This window comes from Corvus hawaiiensis, chromosome 3, assembly GCF_020740725.1.
Source record: "Corvus hawaiiensis isolate bCorHaw1 chromosome 3, bCorHaw1.pri.cur, whole genome shotgun sequence".
Lineage (NCBI taxonomy): Eukaryota > Metazoa > Chordata > Aves > Passeriformes > Corvidae > Corvus > Corvus hawaiiensis.
Genome location: NC_063215.1, coordinates 34,389,624 through 34,404,511, shown reverse-complemented (window position 1 = coordinate 34,404,511; position 14,888 = coordinate 34,389,624). Strand labels below are relative to the sequence as shown.

At 37.3% G+C, this 14,888-nt stretch overlaps 1 protein-coding gene across 2 annotated transcripts in view; it reads left to right on the top strand.

Moving 5' to 3' along the window:
* ELOVL4 (ELOVL fatty acid elongase 4) overlaps positions 1-14,355 on the top strand; it is a 36,865-nt gene extending 22,510 nt beyond the window's left edge. For both annotated transcript variants that reach the window (XM_048296956.1, XM_048296957.1), the window contains exons 4-6: positions 6,571-6,742; positions 8,939-9,066; positions 9,575-14,355. In XM_048296956.1, the coding sequence (XP_048152913.1) occupies positions 6,571-6,742; positions 8,939-9,066; positions 9,575-9,850 (576 nt within the window). In that variant the 3' untranslated portion in view covers positions 9,851-14,355. The remainder of the gene's footprint in view (positions 1-6,570; positions 6,743-8,938; positions 9,067-9,574) is intronic.
* The last annotated feature ends 533 nt before the right edge of the window (positions 14,356-14,888 follow it).

The window sequence follows — 14,888 nt, the reverse complement described above, 5'->3', positions numbered from 1 at the left end:
TATTTGTATATGAATGTGTGTAATATATAGCACTACATGATGGTTTAAGCCTTGTCTGAAAACAGTGTTTCCACAGCTGCTGTCAGGCATGACTGTATCCCGTTACATCCTCACAGGCCACTTCAGGTTTGACTACATTGTACATAGCAGGTTTAATCAAGGTGCATCAGCATATTTATACTTTAATCTGACTGCTACAAGTAAGGGCAGTCTTAAAGATACCATCCTTGGCTTCACCCACAGTTGTACAATCCAGGGTAAACTTTGTGCGCATACTTTGGTTCCTAGATTTGCTGAAGTTTCTGATACCAGGGTAACCACATTAAAGGTGGTGTGTTCTGGCTAGATCAAAGCAAGCGAGATTTGTCATCTTATCTTGTGGTTGCACTTCATCCATACTGGTGAGGCAACTCTTTGTCTTCTTTAGCCATGTTTGGCTTTGTGAGGTCTTGCTGGCATTTGGCAAATGTATTATCAGTACATTTCATTGTATAATCTTAGATTTCAAATATCTGGGCTTTGGAAAACATCCAAATTAGAAGCAAAGTGCAGATACTTGTTCATTTTCATAGTGCTGTTGATTAGCTCATGTACTAAACCTTATCTTCCAGCAGAGCTGACACTTGAGAATCTCTCAGCTGTTCTTGCAAGTTTCATGTACAGATTAGAACATGTTCCTGAAAATGCAGTGAAAGTATGGTATAGTCTAAACGCATTATGTTTATAGCACAGTTTAAAAAATGTCTATGAGGTGGCTGTTCATGGATAGTGTTACTCAAAATCTTGTGCATGTGGCAGGGGTGGTAGTGAGAACGAAAGGTTTGAGTCTTACACCTTATTTATAATGGCTCATACTGCAGAACAGCTCTGTGTGTGGATTTTTATTGGCCTTATGGTAGTTGCCAATCTTTCACCTTTGCTGGTATGGTGCTCTCACTATTTCAGTCACTAGAATGATTCTGTTAAAAATTTTGTTGAAAAACAAGATCTAGCAAAGTATAGCAAGTGCTTGACAGGTTTGGGGCTTTTAATAGATAAGCGAAATAGAATGCCCTTGTACGTAGGTGAGTGACTTTGAGGACTGGTATGGCATATATTCAAAGAATTTTTATATTAGCTAAATACGAGCAGTATTCTGTTTCATAGCCTCACTTTTAGGTGCTCTTGTTCGTGGGAGGCAGTGGAGAGGTCAGACCTGCTCAAAAGAATTATCATCCATTTTGTTATGACAAGCAGAGCATTACTATACAATGAAATAAAGGCAAAATGACCTGAAGAATGTATATGTACTATATCATATGCCCAGAAATGAAGGGTTGCTTTAGCAATATGTACTCTTTTGAGTTCCTGACTTTTTAATATTTTTTTAATTTTTAAAATTTTCTTTCCCTAAATTTGTGGATTTGCCTAAAACTTATCTCTGAAGTTTTAAGTTGTAGCGTGTTCGGTGTGCAACTGAAGGAGTCAAGGAAGGAGGAAAAGTTGAGTTCTCTCAAGCTCCTACTGTATAGTATGTTATCAGCCAAAATTCTTATCTTGATCATTTTCTGGTAGTTCTTTTGAATGAATTCTCAGTTAGGTAAATAAGTTGCAAGTAGAAAATGATACTTTCCACAAGTGTACTTTGTCTAGCTGAGGATTCTGGGATACATTTCTGTCCTGCTTTACAGTATATCATGCTCTGCATTTAGAAGGTATGTTGCTTTTTGACACTGTCACACAAAAATAAAAGCCCCAAAACCCAAACTTCCTCAAGATCTCTTTCAACATCATTTTTCATAATATAAACCTGAAAAAGCAATATTAAAATGTTTTTACAGTTTTGAGTATAGAATTTATAAGCATCATCTCTCACACCCTTTTAAGCACATCTCTCACACCCTTTTAATAGATCTAGATAATAAATGTCTAGCATTTATTGGCACCAGATTTGCTCTGCAGAGAAATGCTTCACTGCAACAGTAGAATCAATTACAAATGCAGTGACTGTATTTGCAAGAGAATGAGTAAATCAATTCTGTGTTGCTGAGATAAAGAAGGCTGGAACTAACTCACATGGAAACAGCTATGAGCCCAGAAGGCATGGAACATGTTCTGAAAAGCAGAGCTTCATATATGACTTTAATTTGGATCTTTGAAATTTGGAACAAATATCGAGAAATGTGAAACTGATTGTATATAGTGGTCTAAATGGCTATGTAGGAGCCTTGGTACGGCCTCTGTTTCTGGCTTTTTGGGAACGTGCCGCTGTGATATTGCCATCACATTGAGTGGCCTCTTTTGTCTAAAGCTCTTGATCAAAATAAGGGGTCAAGAAACCATCCTTTGTCCTTCAAGGGAGTATGGAAAGCTCCCAGAAAACAATTTCAAAAAAAAAGAAAAAAAAAATTTGGCTCTCCTGGATACCAGAGAATGTCTTTCTCTGCCTCTCCAACCCACATCATCTGTCAAGACAGTAAGTCAGTGATTTTAAGGGAGCAGTGTAAGGGCATGTGGTGGCACTTCCCCTGTACAGTTTAGCAATGCCAGCAACCTGTAGCTCAGGCACCTCTTAAGTCACCCATAGCCTCTTTGGCTTTGCCAGTTTTTAAGGGGATATTTTTCCATTTATTTGTCTGTATTTTCTTCATGTATTTTCTTCAACTTTGTCAGTCTTCTGGCTTTCACTGATGATTGTGTAGGTAGTTTACACAAAATTTGAAGAAACTGGTCCTCCTCCTTACTGTTTTGAACCTACCTACACCTGTTAATCTCATTCAGGCTCCACTGGCTGTTCTACAAGAAGCAACGGACAACTGGAGCAAGCAGGGATGAAAATTAAATTCCACAACTGCAGAAACATTGGCAGAAATAAACTCCTTTGTGAAGGACTTATCTGAGGGATGTAGGAGGTAGCCACCTTACTGACTGCTGGCGGGAAGTTGAGTGGTTTTATTATGAAAAAAAATAAAATGTTCATAGTAGACAAGAAAGAAAAAGGGGAACAAATCTCTAAGAAAGTATTTAGAGGTATCTACAGATACCTCTTGGAAAAACTTTTTGGTTATAGCTTAAGAGTCAAAATAATAAATGCAAAGGGCTGAGGTGTTAAATCCATACTTTGTAGTACTCCTTCAGTACTTGAAGTGAACGATTTTGTAACACTATCTAGCTTAATGTATGTTAGTGTCTGTGAGTAGTCATTTCCCCCTCTGCTTATATTTGTGTGTCCTTGTTTCCCAGGTCAAAATTCATCTATTTTATTAGCATTTCTGAAGAATTGGGAATTCAGGGCTGTGTGAATTAGTTCTTATTTTAAGTGTGCTGATTGTAACTGTGAAGCTGAGCAATGGTTGTTTTCTGTATTGTAATTGTAATCTGCATTGTTTGTATTTATGTCTAGAGCTTGAGTGGTTTCCTCTTATGAAAAAGGCATAATATATTTTAAACTTAAGTGAACTTGACTTCACAAGTTCTGGAAACAAAATTCTGTAACTGAAAGAGGGAAAAGACTTCACTGTAAAAGCCACTTCAATTTTTCACATTGCTGTGACCTTCCAAGAAGTACCTGTCCCTTCATATCCCTTAATGGATAACTTTCTCCAACCCCAAATGAGGACAAATGGTGCAGAAACAGAGTCCTGTAATAAAACAGCCCTCCATTCAAAAACCCTGCAGCAGGCAGAGGACATGGGATTGGACCTCTTGTTGACCCCCTTAATCCCCAGCTGTAATGTAATCTTTCTGTGCCATCTGGTGTTTTAACAGACTTAGATTGGTGCATATGAAAATTACCAGAAAATATGTGGTTGTGACTAGTATGGTTCATTACAGGAATGTGCCTTTTTAATGCATGTTTTCTTTTCTTTTCAACTAAATCTTTCTTGCATGCTGTGTCCAAAGAAAGGCTACAAGTTAGGTCACGATTTCTAATGCTTTGCAAAAGAAGTTTAATAGTAGCCACCTGCTCCTGACACAGCTAACATATCAGTGTATTGTTCTACTCTATTTCTGCCCTTTTTCACTGATTTTATGCATGGCCTCGGGCAAATGACATCTGTTTCATTTTTTTCTATAAGCTAATGATGAAAACATCTGCAGAAGTCACTGGAAGTACTGAAATAGATCATCAGTACACAAAACCTATCAGGTTTGAGAGTAAATGGTAGAAAATTTGATGATAGTAAGACAGCAAAGAAGCTGACAGACAAAAAAATCTACAGGAGCACAAAATCAGCAGGTATAATCCTTCAAAGAATCCTGTTGTTTTTCTTAAGTGATGGGAAGCATTTTGATCAAAAGTTCAGATTATTTTTACCCATGGACTGTAGTTGCTTTCTGTGCTAGGTGGACTTCAACAGAAGAGCAATGAGATGTGTTATGTGACTTGTCCAAGAACATATACTGAACCTGTGGCATCTTGAGCATAAGAGAGAAAGATTTTTGTAGGATTTTTGTTCACTTATATTTTTCTCTATGTCACAGTAAATCGGCTATTTGCATATTGGCTATTTGACTTACTGTTCCCCTATTTCATTAACAAAAATGTCCATTTACTTTATAAAAGATTTTATGGCAGTTTGCTTGTAACTGACCTACTGGTCCTCTAAAAGTTTCTTGGAAGGGAGGACCTCCAAAGAGCTGAAGTATTGCAGTGCTGCATTGTCATTTTTATGGATATAGAGTCCAAAGTGTTTATTGTTAACTTACGAAATGAAAAGATACTTATCTTAATTGATTTAAGAGATGCAACTTTAGCAAAGACCTGTAAAAGATGCTGGGCTGTTATGCTCAGCCATTGGGTATGAGACAAACCTTGATGTGGGTATTATTAAATACCTAGCTACCTGTCCCAGAGGCAGTACTGGATATTGAGCAATATATGTATGTATGTATATATATATATATATATATATATATATATATATATATGGTTCCTGCAGCTTGCCTGTGTGTCTGGGAGCTCCAAGATCTGTGGGAGTCACTTTTCTGTCATTAAGCCTCTCTCCAGCTTTAGATATTAATATCTCTTTGTATAAAACTGAAGAAATCTGCCTCCTCTTCCCAAGACCTGAAGTGGGCTAAATCACGCCCAGAGAGTGAGAAGGGCATTTGTTCATTAATGGATACATAGAAGGCTGCACTTGGGCAGCAGTAAGATGTGCAGTCCCTCTGGAAACTGCAGAGCCTGCAATGCAGATATGCAGCACTCTTCTCCTATGCTGCATTTTTGCTTCTGCTGTAATTTCTCCTAAACTGTTTGCCAGACCACTTATGGCTGTGACAAACTTAGTCTGTGGAGAGATGTTGTCCTTTCCTACTGGTTTGAAGAGGTGGAGGAAAACACTGTGCAGGGCTGTAGCATTGTTCTCTACAGCTCATTATGATTCCCCTTTCTCTCACCTAAGAGTATGTGTGCGATTGGGAAGGGAAGCTACTCTGTGTTAACTCTTTTTTTCTTCTGTCTTCCCTGGGGACTGAGGGGGCAGTGGGGTTATTTCACACCATGTTAAGTTAAGAAAGTCTGATATACCATCAACTGAGTCCTGAAAGACAAGGTGAACTTCTCACAAATAGCTGTGTTGTGACATTGCCTGCTCTCCTTGCTAGTGGTACCAATTCCAACTTTTTTTTTTTTCCTTTCACTCTCTATATGAGTCACCATCTGGTCCCACCCTTGCATAACAAGCTAGATGACTTACAATGCCAAACCTAGACTTGTTGCTATGTTTTGGGATCTGGGAGGGAGTCCCTACCACCACCGTACTCCCATATTGTAGCATTAGCATATTGCTACACAGGGCTTTACTTGCTTTAACAATATCCTAATTTCAGCAGGAAGCCTTGTTTATGTTGCATCCTGGGCAAGATTTGCTGTGATGGGTGGATTAGAAAAAGAATTTTGGGTGTGTAGCACTTCCCTGTTGGGTAGATGGGTTATATCTGTTCAGTTTTTATGGCTCCTGTCTCTTTTTTCCTACTCCCTGAATGGCAGAGAGCCACTGGGGGAATGCTGCTTTACAGAGGGAGTTACTGAGCAGGCCAGAAGAAGCTGAGGGAATATTGCTATAAGGAATGTGAAATCTGTACTGCACCTAACTTTTTTGGTATCTTTCCACCCATATGCCTGTGGTACTGAAGGTTTCAACCTTTGCAGCTTCATTTTATCATAATGTTTCTGCCTCATTTTTCTGACCACATCGAAGTGTTGCCTCATTAGAAGGGGGAAGCCCAGTGGGAATCTTCTTCTGCAAAGCTTAGGAGAGAATGAGGACACAAACTTCCCATGTTTAACTCGTAAACTGTTCAGATATGGCAAAGCTTTTAACTATATCAGCTCTTTTTTACAGATGTGATTTGTGAGCAGTAGGCTTAGAAAAATCTTCTTCCATAATCATCTTCCATGTCCAGAATAGATGAAAGGAGTATTTTTTTTTTCTCATACTGTTAGATGTTTGACTCCACCTCAACATTTAACGAGGATTTATGGAAGGAAGAGGTATCCTTCTCTTACAGCAGATAGATGGTGAGAACTTTATTCCGTTCAGTTTGGAATCACTAAAACTTAGTATTCTCTGTTTTTCATTGCAGATAGCTGCTGCTTTGTGGTGGTATTATGTCTCTAAAGGAATTGAATATTTGGATACAGTATTCTTCATCCTGAGAAAGAAATTTAACCAAATTAGTTTCCTTCATGTCTATCACCATTTCACCATGTTCACCTTGTGGTGGATTGGTATTAAGTGGGTTGCAGGTGGACAAGGTGAGTTCCCTTCTTCTCATATGCCTTTGGCCGGTTAGAAGGGAGAATTATTATTGTTTGGTAGCAATAGAAGAAAATTTCTTAGACTTGACTTTATAATACACAAAACTGTTTATTAATGCATACAGTCTCCCTCTGTGGGAAACATGGGGGAGGAAAAGATAGCAGAGCAATAATCTAATGAATTGCAAAACTTCTTTTCTTTTCCTCATGGGAATCAATTGCAAGCCTGAAGTTCTACCTTCAAAAGTATCTGTATCTGTGTGAAACAAAGATGTATGTGTCTTGCCTAACTTTAATTCTTGCAGATACAGAGAGCTGCAAAATCTAATTGTGGGCCACATTCTGTGTGCAAATTTAATGAAGTTAATGGAGATGTTATTTTGGCATTGTATATGAGTTTGAGGTTTGCTTTTATTTTTATAAAGAGGCATGTATAAAATTCTGAAACCTTCCCTTGGAGGTGAGCCAATAAATCTGTCAATTCACTTTTAAAACCTATTCATACTGACACAAGTCTAAATTCATTATCAGCCTTTTTTTTCCCGTTGCTTCCTTTCTAAAGCCTCCATCAAATAATTTCATTACTATTTATTGCACTGGCCACATCTTCAGTTGCCTACACTGTACTCTTGTTCCTGTTGTTTAGCCTTCTCTCTCTCAAATTAAAAGCTCTGCAGAGCTGAGGGTACAGGGAAAATGCCCTGTTCTGTTTGATGTGTACTTTGTAGGCTTATGACACTGAAAATACCATACAGTAAACACAAAATACCGTATTATGAACACCAAACTAATATTTTGGGGTTGGTGTTTTGGGTTTTTTTTGAGCTACACTAATACTTAACACATGGGGGGTTTATGTTCCCATTTACTATAGATATTTTGTACTGAGGGGCCACTTACAAAGAAAAATATATAAATTTAGTATCTGCAACTACCATTTAATTTCTCTCATGTAATATGCAGGAAGCAGGTACTCAACCAGACATTTCATGATCTTTGTTTGCAACTGCACCTATAAAATAAGATTATTGGAGACTGGATGGTTACTTGTAGTCTTGCTTTAGAAATTCCCTGGGTATCTCAAAAGGCCCTCTCCCTCGTTGCCTTTTCAGAATTTTCAAGCTAAATATCAGCAGCTTTTAATACAACAGTTAGAACTATTTCCAAATTTCTTTCAAGTTCTGATGTTCTAGCACTGCCTCTTAGTTTCTAGAGCCTGCAAAAGGAAAAGCAGCAGTTGCTTTTCTGCATTTATGCATAAATGTGGATAGATCTGTGTTCTTCTATTTTCTAGTTGATAGCACATTGCTTACATAGACGGGTCTATTATAAACTAGACCCTATTATAACAACTGGGTCCAGACCACACAGGCATCTGAGCTGTTTGATGTCAGCAGCTATTGTCTGTATTGCCCTAATCTTACACATTAGAGCATTTTTGAGCCTCTCTGTAAGTGTAAGAATACCTTAACAAGATACAACGTGATTCTGTTAAATGGCTGCTAATCTTGACAAAGCAAAGAGATATTAATGCAAATGAAACTGTAAGCATGGATCTAACATGGATCGTTCTGGAAGATGTTATACTATACACTGACATATTTAAGAATGCTGGATACTTTAAATCATAAACAAAGAAACTAAAGATGATTAATTTAGACAAACTCACCTGGCAGTGAGTTCTCATAAACACAAGTCAAGTTTTGCTTTGTATGGGGTTTTTTTGGCCTATTTAATCAGACTTCCATGTGAGTTTCTTGACTTCTTGCTGAGAAGTGAAGGTTTTGCATTTAAGTACAGCTTAAAAGATAGAAGTACAGAGTCTGGTACTTTGTACTTTACATTGTCAAAAAAAGCTTTTAATAATCCTTTAGAAAAACAATTGCAGTTACACTGTAACAACTAATGTGGAATACATGTCATTTATGTCTGTTCAACAAAAATCTTATAAAAAGCTTTGGCATAAGTAGTTCCATGGAAGATGTGACATACAACTTGCATTCACATTTGTTTGTGTCAGTACATGTTGACAGCCAGGTCTGTACTATACTATTCAATATTTTGGGGATGGAATCCTGACGTGTCCTGTGCTTTGTAAATTTTACTATTAAAAATAATGATACAGATAATACTAAAAAATAATCCTCTTTTTTCCAAAATTGCATTATGATCTTCCCTTCTGTTCCTGGACAGCTTTTTTCGGAGCTCAAATGAACGCATTTATTCATGTCATTATGTACATGTATTACGGATTAGCAGCTTGTGGCCCTAAATTTCAGAAATACCTGTGGTGGAAACGATATTTGACCATATTGCAATTGGTAAGTAAAATTTCTCCTTTTGCGGTAAAAGGTGTTGCTTCTGAGTGGATTTGCATTTGCAGAGCTTTGGAACAGATGCTGCTCCTTCCAAAAGTTCTTCTCTGTCTGACACTCCTCAAGTTAGAATACTTCCTGGAGATGGAAGCATTTATTCAACTTCAAAAAAAAATATGCAGCATAGATAAGAGTTGTGTGCGTTAAACTCTAATGCTTCCTTGCTGGTTGTTTCAACTGAATAGCAAAGACATGTTCAAAATGTAGAGAAAATCCAGATGGCTTATTATCTTCTCATTTTCCTGTTTCTGAAAACTGATACCAGACACTACAATAGATCTGATGTTCCTGGTCAAGCATAGATGTGCGTGCATGAATGTGACAGTCAAATACAGCTTCCCTACCACCTCCCAGTTCAGCAGTTTTCATTGCTTAATGAATTGGTATAAATCTATGCACTCAGACCTACGGAATATATCCAGACTTTTTTGATTCTGTATTTTCTGTCTTTCAGGTGCAGTTCCATGTGACTATTGGCCACACAGCCTTGTCTATTTATATTGATTGTCCTTTCCCTAAATGGATGCACTGGGGTGTCATTTTCTATGCTGTCACCTTCATCTTCCTGTTTGGTAACTTCTACTATCGGACATATAAGCTGCCCAAGGAACCTGTAAAGAATGGCAAAATAGCAAATGGTGCTGTTGCAAATGGAGTAAGCAAACCAGAAAATAATGCGGTGGTGGAAAATGGAATAAAGCAGAAAAAGGGAAAAGCAAAAGGAGAGTAACTTGATCCAGGCCTTAACCATTGTTGGCAGTGAGGAACCTCCAGTTTGGTTTATAAAAGGAAGAAAAAAACACTATCTGTACCAATTAACCTTAGGTTACTGAAGAGCTAGAACACAGATATTTTCATTATTTATGAAGATTGTTTTAAGAACAACACTAAAGTTGAATTTCTATTGTAATTATGTAATTATCATGCATATGGTCTCTGTGTAAACTTGTAGACTGCTGGTGTTGGTGAATGTAAGGAAGAATTGCAGTTGATTCCATGTTTAGCAGTCCAAAAGTTAATACTACCATTGATAAAGGCAGTTTTGTTGGCACCCACATTTCTCAGGGGGGTGGGGAGGGGAGGGGAAGGAAGTAGCATTTGAATACTTGTGCTTTCTTTCCAGAAAATTATTAAATTTCAAATTATGATGTATTATCTAATCAGAATGCGCAACTTTTCTTGTCCTCCTTGGAGAGTACCTTCAGACAAAATATGTGCTGTCAGAACAGTGTTTGACTTTTCAGACATTACTTGATTTAATTGAGTATCTGTTACAGTTTGGTTTTTGTTTTATTATTTTTTTCTTGTGTGGAAATATACCTACCTCTTCATCTGCTGAAAAGAATATTGAGCATTAAATAACTGGTTTCTGAAATATGGAGTCTTCTAATCTAAATATCTGTTAATACTAATTCAGGAGAACATATGTTTCCCTGTGGGAGTAAAAGGGATTTTTGGTGGTATCCTTTGATCAAGTCATCAATAACCTTTTTTTTAATGTAAAGTGAAATTTTGGAGTGGTACTTTCAGTAGAGCTAAGTAAAGAATACATTTTAAGAATGTATAAATATGAATGAATATATTGGTTGAAGCAAGTAGTAAAAATAGGCCTGCTGCTTGTTGTCCGTGACCTGCATTAAATCTGTGGCTCTGATTGATACTCAAAATAGTAAGATAATGTTATGGTGGAGAGAAAACAGCATGTAATTCCATTTAGAAATGTTGTGTGCATGAGTAGTCATGCTAACTACAAGGCCATCACTTTATTGGGAGAGGGAGTTCGGTTTAAAAGTACTAAATACAGCAAACATAAAATATTGAAAATATTGCTGTTGCTTGGTACCTGTCAAAACTCTATTTGTTAGACACTTGCAGACAAAGTATTGCTGACAGGCCACCATTTTAAGTCAAAACTGCTAAAATAAGTAGAAACTTTTAGATGGATTTTCATTTACATGTTACATAAAGGACTTTTTACCGTTCCTTTTGTGAAGAAAATAGAGAAAGATTTATACTCCTTCTGAATAATGTGATTACTAGGAGATACATTTTGAGCTGCTTAGCATGCAATGAGTAGAAGATGGGTGGAATTAGAAACTATATCCTGAATTACTGTGTTCCTTGGCCATCACTGCAAGAGCTGCATTGTTACTGTCCAAATGCATTCCCCAGCTCTGGTGAAAAACATATCCAGAGGTAGCAACAAACATATATCTGGCAAGTGGCACCATTGGTGCAGGAAGGGTACATGGAACTGTAAGAGTAAAATGAGTGACACGTTCAATAGATTTTTGCATCTCAAACATCCGTTCATCTGTTTGTAATACGCAAGCGGGTCACATCTTCTGTGTCTCAGGTTTGTCTCGTCTCTATACAAAAAAAAACATCTAAACCCAAAAAACAGGTCCTAGAAAAAAGGGTTTTGGATATAGTCTGTTGTATTAAAAAATAATTCCTAATGCTGGAGTTGGTTCAGCTGGAAGGTGGTTCATCCCTAATCACCACCAGTGAGGATTTTTGGACAGAATATAGAATTGTGAAAAACTGTTTCTGCTGAACTCAAATGCATGTGAACATTAAGTTTCTTATCTTCTGTGTCTTGTGATTCTTCCAGCCTTTGTAATGATGCTTTTTGCATTTGCATAACTGTGTATTTATGTAGTGTGGCATGGGGAGGAGGGACGGTGATCTACCCTTCCTTCTTGGACAAATGCCACTACCCTTAACCAAGCCAAAATGCTGGCTGACTCAGTAACTTTGGCATGGCTAAAGGAGTAAATAACTACAAAGCAGATTTACAGCACACCTGCTACTCCAAGGCAGTGGCTGGTGTGAATACACTTACCCTACTGTAATTTCAAGGTAGTTTACTCCACTTTGATTAAAGGGTAGCTTCTTTCTATTTGCCATGGGATGTGGGCAGCTAACTTATAAATCTGTATCATTCCGTGAATTGTGTTAAACTGGTTGTTTGCTCTGTCATTCATTCAATAAGCCAGATCAGCTAAACTGATACTCTCAATGTGATCTAGCTCTGAAACAGCATACTGGGGAGTATTCCAGTGCAGCTTCAATTATGTCTTTGCTACATTTTCTGAGTTAAGAATTATGTCTTGCATGATGGCAAATATTTAAATAACTGAAAGTTAAATCGTTTTTCCCCTTCATCATGCATGGAAGTGGATTAAAGTTGATGGCAACTTGAACCCTATTGACAGAACTTGAGTAGAAGCCTACTGTCAAACTCTGGGGTAATTGTTAAATTCTAAGAAAAAGTGAAAAAACTCACTGTGAGAATGCATGTGTACATGCACATCATATTGTCTGGCCCTGTGCATAAAACCAGAGATTGCCATTTCATGGGAAAAAAGCCCCAGTTATTAAATTACTGGAACACTTCTGTTTTGAGTACATCTTTTGCAATATGACTTTCCTAGGTCTATTTATGATATATTTGATTGTTCATGTAATTCAAGTCCCATTACAATCTTGAATATAATGGCCTTATTAAATGTGCATTTTTTGTAGGCATGGTCTTGAGTGCAATATTTCTGTTTCTGACTATGCAGCCAGACTCACAGAATACAGGGCTGAACTTGTACAGCTTTTTGCTTTTCAAAATATGAGGCAATAATGCACATGTGAAATACTGACAGATTCATTAGAGTCATACTTGAGTCTAAGGAAACTTAAAGTTGAAAGTATGTATAAATATGTGTATTTTCTATACACAGTACTGAAATTTACATTATACAATCTACTTTGCAGGGTTATTGGGGTTTTTTTCTTCTAAATCCTTTCAGTTTATTGAAAAACTAAATTCAAACTATTTGGAACTTTTTTGCCAACGAATGATAATTTTTTTTGCTAAGAGTTCTGAAGCTCTTGGATCAGAGTCTCATAAATATTTGATGCCATGTAAGTAATACAATTTCATTTAGCCTCATCCCTAGCAGTGACAGTTTGTGGATTATTTTAGCACTTTTTCAGTGTAAAATAAGTATGAATTATCTATACATGTGTGTATATATGTGTACACATACATAGTGTATGTGTGTGTGTATATATGTATGGGTTCTTAGCAGATTCTTTCAATATGTGAAGTAAATTATATTTCTGGAATGTGAATTGGCAGGAGCGAACAGAATGATTCCTACAGCTCCAGCAGTAAAATGAAGCAGTTTTCATTCCACAGTTCCAATATCAGTCTTGCAAACATAAATAGTATTTGTCAGTCATTTTAGACATAGGATGGCAGACAAGACAGAGCCATTTCTACCAGTGTAATAAGTATTTTGGGGCATCAGTTGTAGATTCTGAGGGGAGGGATCTCAACTCAGGGTAGCTGGGGAATTATGCTGTATTATAGTAGAGATCATTTTAGTATGAGTAACTTGCTCCAGGTGAGTCTTTGAAATCATTGCAATCATATCTGTTTAACAGAAAACTTTTAAAAATAAATCATAGTCATAAAACCATTTAGGTTGGAGAAGACCCTTAAGATGACTGAGTCCAACCATTAAACAAATGTTTCTCTGTAGGTTCAAAAGCATGGCCTATTTGATTACAGGACCGTCAATTTCTTCCAGCTCCAGATCAGGAGAAAAAGGTGAAGGCAAAATGAAAATGCTGCACTTTTTTTTTCAGGTTTAACCTAAGGGCACATTTCTTCAGAGTAAACACTTGAACTGCATGTGCTGGGAGGTAAGAAAGGTTAAATAGCTTTTGTGGTGCAAGACCTCAGTCCTAAAATAGCTTACAAGCACTAGCTATCTCTTAAAAACTTGAATAAAATTGTTCATGGTGCATAAAGTTAAACTTTGCATGAAGCTAGTGTGGGCTGAGAGTCATATTTAAAATGAGATCTATTTCAGTTAAAATTGAACAGAATGGGGAGCTAATTAACGATCTGGATAGTGTATTTATCTTGGTTAGAAACACAGACTTACCTAATTTGATACCTAAAGCAAGACACCCATATGACATCTCATTGCACTGCAGTCTGATGTGCTGGACCCTTTGCTAATATAAGCAGAGGCAGCTCCATGGAAGTCAGTGGGTTGGTTCCCATTTACCTCAGCAGAGTATGTTGAGCACTAAAGAGCAGGGAAAATACTTGCTTTCAGCCAATATCCCAGGAGGATTGAGGGAAATGTATGGTTCAGGGTGCTGCTTTTGCATAAGGTGTTCATGCTTTTGTAAACATTAAAAATAAACATTACTTTTTTCATGCTGTTTGAGTTTGGTTTTATACATTCTGTAGTATGTTCTTCTGTGTCCCATCTTGCGTCAGGATGCCTGCTAATTTCAGTGTTGTGCAGATCATGTGATGTAATCTGTTTTGTTCCCCAGAAGTTTGAGAAAAACGTTTTTGTGACACATCCTCCCATTTTAAGGTTACAGGGACTTCCTAATTTCAAATATTGTCCCCAAATAATAGTGTAGTGGCTTTGAAATCACCCTTTGAATGACCGAAAATAGGATGCAGACTTAAACAAACAAAAAAACCCTGTAAGTTTCCCTATTTGGTCTTGGAAGTGTTAACAATTAGGAATACAATTAGCCATGTAGTTTAGCTTTTGCTGGACACTGTGTGGTGTTAATGTCATCTCTCACCCCAGAGAACCTGGAGCACTTTTGGCATTAGGTGCAATTCGTGGTTACGTGTTGCTGGGTACAGTAAGTTCCTTCATTGTCTGCCAAGTATGATTGCTGTTATCAACCTTTTAATACCAAGTTGCACCCATGTTGCACTGCTAGAATCTAAG